Source organism: Psittacula echo (assembly GCF_963264785.1).
Source record: "Psittacula echo genome assembly, chromosome: 4".
NCBI classification, from domain to species: domain Eukaryota; kingdom Metazoa; phylum Chordata; class Aves; order Psittaciformes; family Psittacidae; genus Psittacula; species Psittacula echo.
This window is the reverse complement of record NC_137738.1, coordinates 70,248,024-70,258,430: the sequence shown is the minus strand read 5'-3', so window position 1 is coordinate 70,258,430 and position 10,407 is coordinate 70,248,024. Positions and strand designations below refer to the sequence as shown.

General features: G+C 43.3%; 1 protein-coding gene across 1 annotated transcript; it reads right to left on the bottom strand.

Annotated features, from left to right (window-relative positions):
* Positions 1-1,010: 1,010 nt before the first annotated feature.
* CNR1 (cannabinoid receptor 1) lies at positions 1,011-8,057 on the bottom strand (the record flags this gene model as incomplete). Its single annotated transcript, XM_080616075.1, has 3 exons — positions 7,971-8,057; positions 7,467-7,523; positions 1,011-2,493 (listed from the first exon to the last, which is right to left on the bottom strand). The coding sequence occupies exon 3, from the start codon at positions 2,430-2,432 to the stop codon at positions 1,011-1,013; it is 1,422 nt and encodes a 473-aa protein (XP_080472201.1). The 5' UTR covers positions 2,433-2,493; positions 7,467-7,523; positions 7,971-8,057.
* Positions 8,058-10,407: the final 2,350 nt, after the last annotated feature.

The window sequence follows — 10,407 nt, the reverse complement described above, 5'->3', positions numbered from 1 at the left end:
TCTGACACATGCTGTCTTCAGTGGTCCAGCACCAGCATGTGGCTAAAAACCAGTTGCATGTTAAGGGAGTCAATATCCAGGACCTTCACTTCTCAGTGTTCATATTCACGCAATGCCCAAGAGCAGGGCAATAGTCTGTACAACCATAAACGTCCTTCTGTATAAATGCAGTGGTATTTAAAAGTCTGAACCAGTGCATTCCTTTCTTACATTCCTCCTCTATTCCTTTGTTGCTGTTACTCTCATATCCATGTGAAAGTAAAAGGTAGTGGGGAAACAATTTAGTAGAAGAACACAAACCCTCTCCTCTAAGTCCACAGAAGACCACTAAAAGTGTAAAATTTCTAAAATAGCTCATAGGAATTCTTCAAATACAGTAAGTGTTTTCAATGGGGTTTACATATCACGTTTCACATTATTTCCACGGAAGTCTACCTTATCACTTTGTTTAATCAGACAAATATCAATAACACAGAATAAAACAGCACACAATTCACAGGACATGACACGTTTTACAAAACCTCTAAAACTCAACACTGCCGCTTTTGGAAAAAATCAAAACCTCCTATTACTTACAGACATGAAATACACTTCACATTGAAATGAACAGCATGATTACACGGCTTTTTCTCTTACTTGATGGCATTGGTTTAGGATGCATTAGTTTTCAATTAGGTTTCACCATTTTAGTTCACACCCTAGAAGGAACCACTGCTAACCTGGTATTTTCTCTGTGTTCTTTGAGGAAAAATACTATCATTCAGTAAACACTTTCTGAGAGAAACACTTTTAAAAATCTAGCTTGAATCCCTAATTGCAAAACCTGAAGAACTGGCTGATGGCAATGTTCTTAACACAATCATCGCTCAGCTTACAATGACAAACCAAAGAAATATTACGGGAGGGTACAAACACTTTAAGCCACAGGTTTGGTTTTCTCTGTTGTTGATTTTTTAAATCTTTATTTTTTAAACTAACTCCTTTTCTCACAAGGCTGAGAAGTCTCTGACTTACAACGCTTCAGCAGTCGTGTCTGTGGAGACAGACATGGTAACTTTGGCAATCTTAACTGTGCTCTTAATGCAGCTCTCGGCAGCCCTATGCACGTTCCCTGCGTTGTTGGCGTGTTTGTGCTGGCAGTCAGACTCCATGCTATTGTCGAGGGGCTGCGCGGTTCCTTCGCAGGTGGGGAACATGCTGCGGAAGGCGTGTCGCAAGTCCTTGCTCCGCAGAGCATAGATGATGGGATTCACTGTGGAATTCAGCAAACAGAGCATGCTACAGAAGGCAAAGACAGTTTTGATGAGCTTGTTCATTTTGCCAAAGACATCGTACACCATGATGGCGAGCAGAGGGCCCCAGCATATGATTAAAACGACTAGGATAAGGACCAAGGTTTTGGCTAACCTGATGTCCATACGAGTTTGATCAGGCCTAGTGATCTGTACCTTACCATCCTCTGTAGACTGGATGATGATGCTTTTCTGCGTGCCCCGCTGAATCATGCGAACAGCGTGGCTGTGAGCCTTCCACAGTATGTACATGTAGGCATAGACAATGAACAGCAAGAGGACGCTGGTGACCCCAATCCAGAACATCAGGTATGTCTCGTCGATGAGAGGGAATATGTCTGAACAAACAGAATTGAGCTTTTTGCAGTTCCAGCCAAGCAGAGGAAGAACGGCTATTACAATAGCGATGGTCCACATCACACAAAACGCTACAACAGCCTTTGGTCGGGTAACAATCCTTTTGTAAGCTAGTGGCCTGTGTATAGATATGTACCGGTCTATTGCCGTGAGGAAAAGACTACCTACGGACGCGGTGAAGGAGGCTGTAACTCCACCCAGTTTGAACAAGAAGACGTTGGGGCTGTCCTTCCGGTGGAAAACATGGAAATCCACAAAACTGTAGACAAAAATCACGCTGCCCAGGAGATCGGCCACAGCCAGGCTGCCGATGAAATGGTAGGAGGGTCTACACCGGAGGCTTCGAGAGTGGAGGATGACGCATAGGACAAGGAGGTTCTCTAAGACCGTGAAGGTGCCCAGGGTGAGTGACAGCACAGCGATGGCCAGCTGCTGGCTGGGGTTCAGGATCATAAAGCACTCCATATCCATAAAGTTCTCCCCACACTGTATGTTCTCCTCATTATCCTTAAACGTGGACAGGGACTTGTTGTAAAACTCTGTGATGTTGACCTGATCTGAGGGAATAATGCTCAACAGGGGATCATCTCCAGCAGTCATTTTTTCTTGGAAAGGATCACCCCTGAAGGAAGAGAGAGGGAACTTCTGGGGGTAGTATCCCAGCTTGGATGCCATGTCACCTTTCATGTCTTCGTACTGGATATCGTTGGAGCCCACGTAAAGGAGATCTGTTGTGATTGTTCGGAAAGTTGTATCTGCGAGGCCATCTAGGATTGACTTCATAACCCCAGTCTTGTTGGTTTCAGAGAGACTTGGGGCACGGAAAAATGCATCAGAGGAAATCCTAGAAGGGGAAAAGATCAGAATTCATTAAGATGAACAGAGAGACAAACTCCACAAACAACTTAGTTGAACTGCGTCAAACAAAATTGACCTTTCTCTTGTATTCAGTCTAGCTTTGCCACCTGCAGGAATCAGGGTGAGTTGAGCACTTAGAAATCACCAGAATTTCACTAAAACTGACTTAATCTAAGAAGTGATATGAAAAACAGAGGCACAGGGAATTGAGTATTCGACAGGAAAGTAATTTTCATTTCTCATCAAAACCTTCTGAGCTGCTCCACCACAAAGATATTTTTCTCTAGATCTGAACTTGGCTTCTGACTGCAAAGTACCCTGCAGACCAATATTCCTTGGGCACGCTTCATTTAAATACCAAGTGCCACTGCAGGAGCAGCATTAAACTGAATCATCAGGCTTCACTACTTTCCTTTCAAAAGGCACCAAGGGTTTTGAAAACCTGGTAACAGAAAGCGAACGAGGAAAGAGCCATGCACTCGTAAGTTTCACAGTTCACCCAGGATGCCTGTGTATTCACGTTACCCTGTCACGGCAATCTGAGGTCTCCTAACATCCTGAATTTGTTACTGCAAATTTATTAGCAAGGTACCTGATATACAAATACAGGCTTCACTACTCTATTCCTTCCTTCTGCTAAGCAAACCAAGCCTACTGGGATATTTGGGCTGTATGGGGGAGGTGAGTTGTTAACCAGCTCTGTCCAGTTTCAGAAAAGGTGATCAGCACTGCTAGGTCAGTGAGTGCATCAGTCTGATCCATTCTGCATAGATCAAAACCTTCAACTGGGGCAAACACAGCACCAAGTTTGGGGCAGAGTGCAGCTCTGGCCAAAACTCCAGGTAAAAGGGACCAGGAGCTGCTATCCCTCTGAGAAGCAAGGAAATGCAATTCATCCCACTGGGGACACCCTCAAAAACATCCTGTTCCCTCAGAAACGGGGACCCAAGCAGAAGGTCCCCTGGTAGCCAGTGGTCTCTGAGTCCCATCATACCCAACCTTTGCTCATGGATGGTGGTTAATTGCACAGTGTAACCTTGGGATAACACTCTAATCAGCATCTGAGCATCTTACATGCATCAATATGTAAGACAGGCCTTATTGCTGTTCTTACGCTGTGCTTCTCTATATAACTTTGCCCATGTAACATGCCTTGAATATGCATTGAACATCTGCTTTGGGGCCCCCTTCCACTGCCAGAGTGGCCGAGAGTGGTCTGAATGTAAATAAGAGCCAGAATCATTGCTTCAGTGTGCTACAGCTATTCTGCATCTGCTACGAGACATCTTCATGATTGCACAAGCAATACGAGCAAACCCAAGCTTCTTCATGTTTTGAGAATGGAGGAAATCATGACACTCAAGAAATCCCAGATGCTATATACAGGCTCGTACCAATTTAACCTGTTCACTTTACACAACTGACAATAAACGGCCAGAAAGGCCATGAGAGATTATCTGCCGAACCCCAGCGTATTGATCACCTCAACCCCTAAGATGGGACACGCACAACAGGTACCTCAGCTCAGTTTTCCCATGAAAAATATAAGAAAGAAGAAAAGGATTCCTCTCCACAACAATAGCAATACTTAAAACCAGAAGAAATAATGAGCATTTCCAAAAGAAGCAGAGATCATTCAGCTGCTGAAGTATTTCTATGGCACTTACACATAGCATCTGAACACTTCAGACTTTTTCCATAGTACTTTAAAGTTTTGCATTTGATTCAGTAGGCCTGGACATTCAAGTGTTAAAGGGAAGATATGAACAAAGATCTCCAGATGATAATGCAACTGCAGTGCTGCAAACAAGGATGAGTATAAACAAACCTTACCAGGATGGTCCAATACACCACACATACTGGCTGCGTCAGCTTTTGCTGACATAATTTGCTCAGCAAATAACAACTTCATTATTAGACAGACAATATTAAGAAATTTAATTCTGAGAGTGTGAGCAGTGAGGGAGGGAAATGTCACTGAAGCACACATTAAAAATGAACAGCCATCATCTAATACACGAGGTACTCTTCTTCCAGAAGGTACTTCACATCTGCTCCTAGTAGAATTTGCAGATGTTATGTGTTGCAAAAATGACCCTGCTGACAACTGACAAATCTGCTTTGGGCGAAGTCTGGCAACTTTAAGCTTGGCATTATTAACACCAGTTCAGAATCAGAAGTGAAAAATGTGTTACTCATTTGAAAACAATCAAAAAAAGTTATTAAATAAATCAAGCAGTCCTATAAACATGTAAAGATGGCTGTCGCACTCTCTGTTATTCCAGCCTACTCCTGACAGAAGACAGACAACCATTTTAATGATTCAAGACACAGCCCCATGTCGAGAAGATTATGTTTGAGCAAAGCTTCAAAAATTGTATGCAACTGAGCACTTCTGCTAGACAGACAAACAAATTGTTATGAAGTAGCTGGTCCCTGCTGGAGTCATGTTAAGTACAGGCTTCCTCAGAATAAGGTGCAAGCTGCCATGCAACCCCTACCTTTGTTTGAAATACAAATGAAAGAACACGAATTCCTGTGTGCTCTTTTGAAGGCGGCAGTGAGTTATGTGACAATATCACTATGCATGCATATGCTGTGCTAACAACATGGTTAATGGGATCAGGAGAGGCAAGCCTTACTCTGAATGTCAATGATTTTTTTTCTCCTCTGTATTTTTACATTGAGATTATTACAGTAATTTCCACCTTATTGTCTCTGCAAAGAGAGTTTTCTTTGAGAGTACTTGGGAGTTCATTAGTGGTGTAGTTTAGGCTTTGGGGGATGCAGCTGACATTAATTTTGTTTTTGTTTGCTGCTGGGAATATCATAATTGGAAATATCTAGCAGTATGTGTGCATGCACCTATTCAAGTAGCAGTTGATTTTTATTAAAGTTGCAGTAAAACAGCCATTCGCCTGATCTGGAACTGCACTTTACTGGAATTTGGTTTATTTTAATTTAGACAGTAGCTTGTCCCAGTATAAGCTACAATACTGAAACTTTGTGGACACTGAAGCAATCAGCGAAGTTTTCCATGGCTGTCTAGTAAAACCAAGACTAGACCTTTGGCACTCTGGTTATCAGGAGGGTCCCAGTCTGAGGTATTGCACAATTTGCCATTGACTGAAGAGCCAGCAGCAGAAGCAGTGGTTTGGTTCTCAGTCATTTTGTTTGATCAGGTGCACATGCCAGTGCCACACAAGTTTTGTCTCTGAGCTCGAGTGGCAAGCAGGCACTGGCCAAGGAAACGGGACACCCCACACCACATGGCCACACTGCTCTTTGCAGCTGGCTTCAATGCAAACCAAACCCATACTGCCCAAGACCCACGACCATCTCTACATTAAATACACCGTGAGCTTCTGTGGCTTCTCACAGCTTCTGTAGAAGACCCCTCCTCTCTGGATGGGACTGGGGTGATGGCCACGTGCCCCAGCAAGGTCCCTTCATGGGCAGGGGGACAGAGAGGTAGAGGCTCTTTGCTCTGCAAATGGAAAGCCCCCCTGCCCTGCCGGAATCCACTCCTCCAACAGAGCCTTTGAGTCTCCAAAGCTCTCAGCTTTGTCCCTTCCTTAAATGAGCTCTACTACCTCACTCATTTTAAAACAGTTTTAAAAAGAACTGAAACATTGATTAAAGATGTGGAAGAGCCCGTGCTAATGCTGGCACTCAAAATTTCTGATGTATTTCCGTGAATGCATGCAGCAATTCACAGTAAGTAATGAATTATGATTATGGATAAGGGTTAAACAATAGATAAACATTTCAACCATCTTTTATCCTGAAGACCAAAATCAGAAAACCCGTAGCTGAACGTTTAGATTTTTCTCCCATCAATGGGTTGATGGGCACTGCCAGACCAGCTGTGCAAAGCGACTGCCACTAGATGGAGCGGCTTTTACAAGCACACTGCTTAGCTGTCTGGAGAGACCTGGATTTAATTTCCTCTAGCCCTTTTTTTCCCAGCCTGCTTTATCGGGGTTCAATCATACGAGGTGTTAAACATCATCCGAAGACACGCCTTTGTAAGGGTTTGCCCTCAAAGCGAAACAATTAGTGAAGAGTTGAGGGGCAAGTCTTACTACTGCTCTCCACTGTGTGGTTACACAGAGCCTTAAAAGAAGCTCAGATGCTATCAGAATATAAAGACCCCTTAGGTAAAATATAAAATATGTAATTCATAAAAGGCTGGTAACTCATTTCCAGGGGAGAAACGTACCTCCCCTGGACTTCTTGTTGGTCCACAGGACCAGTTCACTCAGGGAACAAGAACGTGACTTCATTAAAATGCTATTATCTATCTTCTCCTGCTGTTCTGGGGGAGAGGGAAGGCTGGAACGTTTTTATCGTTGTCTAAAAAAAGGGCTGAATTTATTATAATTTTCAACCCAGGATGATTGATAGAGCAATTTTAATAGCCTGAATAGAAACAGTGAATATTTGTGTTCTTCCTCAGAAAGTAATTATGAGCAATACAATGATGCTACTGATAACTGCAAAACTGTTTATGTGGCAAGAAAAGGAATCAAAACAAGGAAAGGAAGTGCACAATCAAACCTCTCTAGCTTCTATTTCAGAAAATATTTTGATCTCCATGCCTATACATCTCTTCTATAATACCCACAGCTAATTAAGAGCAGGCTAAAGGACAAATAAGTATAATTGAAAGTTTCTGAATGCACAAAAATAAGTAAACTCTTTCTCCTTGCCTACACATTATAAGGTTTGTAAGTACTTTGGAGAAGGGCTTCTGATAAGTTCGCGTGGTGCCCAGTACACTGGGACTCCTACCAAACTGGGTCCACAAAGCACTACCATGGGAGAAACAGCAGTAATTTATACTTGTGTGTAGTCAGCTGAAAAAGCTTGAGAGAAATGACAGCTACCATAATAACTGTTGGCCTCCAGGAATTAGAACTGTCCTATAAAATGAAAATTTATTTGGCTAATAATTACCTTATCCCATATGGCGATGAACAATACTGCTTCGAGGACAGAACAAGGTTTCTAAGCCTTGGAGAAAGAAACGCACAGCCTGAGAAATGGCACTTTCAGACTCAGTAACACCAAGCAAGGAAAAAACACGTGTTGACAATGATGTGAAAGCAATGTTACCCCTATCCTATTTACTGCTGGTTTACTATTCCATCTCAAACACTGTGCTACTCCTAGGCTATACATGGCAAATATGTTGTTTACCCCAAAATCAGGAAAACCTGGATTCACTTCAGTGGGAATTTTCTCTGTGTGAGGGATTGGGAAGGAGCACAGACACTAGGAGAGAAGCAAATGACGGATGCCATCTTCGAGTTACAAGGCACTACCAGCTGTGGGGTAAACTAAGGCATGCAAGTACTGACTCAAATGCTGTTCTTATATATCATGATGGTATCTTTGGGAAGTTGAACCCTAATTAGCAAGAAACCACAGCTACAGGGTTATTTATGTTAATTAACATACCATTTGCACACTAGCAGGATAGGGGCTGGATGGTTCTAAATTGGGGACAAAACTGCCCCTACGTGACACCCCCCCGCATCCAGCAGCTGACAAGCTGGATGACAAAAGCAGAACGAAGAGTTAATCAGTGGCCAACAACGTTTTATAAAAGCAGTAACATTATTTCCTCTCCCCAAAGTTTTGTTGGGGAGATGGATGTGTGCACCAGTTTTAGCACAAGGTGACTTGCAGGCACCGGTCAACAGGGGCTGTGCCTTACCTCCCGGACAGGCAGAGCATACATGTGTGTTTAACATCAGAGAGGTTCAAAGGTGAGGTTGAATTCCTGCTCTGTTTGGTGCAGGTGAAGGACCCAAACTTTGCTCTCCCGTGAGCCAGGCGAGCATTCTGGCAGCCTCTCCCTTCTGCTTTCAGTCTCTAAATCGCTTGAGCCGTTCCACGTTGGATCGGGAGTTAAACATCCAGAAATACAGGCACTAACTGATACTCCAGCAAGCAGGGTGCACACCTAGCAAGTGAGAGGCTTACTTTGAAGCCCTGTCTCTGAATCAAGCAAACGAAGGATGTGTCTCCCACAAGCCACCCAGCCACAGGGGGAAAAGCAGGGACAGCTGCCCCATCTGCCTCTGAATAACCCCCAGAGCTCCCGAGTTCACTCGAAAGCCCTCAGCTTGTGAAATACAAGCCCCTACACTCGCATTTCCTACCAAGTCGGAGACAAGATGAAGTACTGAAGTTACAAACCAGCAAGGGGAGAGTCAGGGTCACGTTAATGAGAAACTACAGCTACCTGGTCTGCCTGGCTTTTGTGAGAACGGAGGGAAAGCGAAGGTGGCTATCTTAAAACAACGTGGGATTTTAAGGTCTTTCACAGATTACTTTGTGTATCTTAATTTCATCTAAAGACAGACTTTGAGGACAGAATGAAGAGGCTTGCTTAAGTATGAAAGGCTCAGATGAAAGCAAGAGTGAGCTTGTATTTGCTTAAAATCAGCTCCAGTTTAGGGACCTATTTCCCAATAAAGCTGAGTAAGCAGGTAGTATGAAAAGTTTGATTCAATGCTTTGGTATTTGCATTTTAAAGAAAAATGAAGAGAACTCATTAAACTTTTAACTCCCAAACTTTTTCTTTTTCACAAAAGTAAAAAAGGATTTATCTTGGATTTCAATATTCCAACAGAAACTGATTCATTTCCAGCCTCTTTTCTAGACATTCTCTAATGTCAAAAGGTGCAAGCACTTATTACTGCTGAGCAGAACTGACATAAATGTTAAAAGGAGACAGAGAAGCCCAGCCGGGTGCAAAAGAGATGGGGGCTGAACACTCAGTCTCCTGGAAGTACCTAGAACAGACAGCAGCTTAACACACAACGTGTAGTCGAAGGGAGAGAAGTCATTTGAAAGAGCAGAGCGGGACATGAAAGACCCAGGCTCCACTGGATGCCAAATGCTAAAGGTCCCCAGAAGAATATATCATCTAGAGGATGGAAATGGGGGAAAAAATACATGTATTAGGAAAAAAAGAAAAAATATACAGAGAAAACAGCTTCCATGTAATGGCCAGAGGAGAACAAAAAAGATCAAGAATTTGGTGCAGCAGAAAATATTAGTGAACTTTCTTAGAAGAGTCAGGATTAGAGACAGAAAGGTAGCAAAACCATCAGGCTCCAGGGAGAATGCTCATACACTGCACAGAGGGCATGTCTGCCTTGTCCTAACCCCTGTAATAAAATGTGGCCATAATAAGTTTTAATCCAAGACTTTCTGAGATAACAAGGAGATGCTGAGAGCAAAGGTAATGCTGGTTAAGTCACTGGTGTGACGGGGACTGGCAGGAGAAATAACTACTGTCCTCATACAGGGAATAGGACATCTCCAGGTGAGATGGGAGCAAACAAGGAAAGAGAGGGAGACACAAGTAGAAGGAGCCCCTGGGAGGTAGGGATGCAGATTTTAAGGAGAGAGAACAGCCTTTGTCATCAGCTTGGGGAAAGCAGATCAGGTGAAGGAGAAAACTCACAGGAGAAAAACCTCCCTCCTCTTCCAAGCTACGTGAACTTCAGAGAGAGCTCTGTAATCTGAAGGATATAGCTAGTGGGTTTTTCAGATCTCACCGTAAAGAGAGAATAGACCCACTGCTCTGCAGGCACCAACGTGCTCTTTTGAAAGTCCATTTCTGATCTGTATTCAAACGGTGAAGAAAAATGCAAAGGGCTCAGAGAAGCCATCCTTGGTAAGGTCAGAGGAAAGGACAGTGCTGTGCACGCTGACACATGGGACCAAGCTGGGGACACTCAGGTGAGATCAGTTGAGCAAATCTGGCCAGGGACATGAATAAAAATGAAACTGTTTAAGCACAGAAGTAGGATACAGACCTCAGAAGCAGAAAAGAAGAGAGAATGCTCAAATAGAGACACTGAGTGACCCATACATCAGG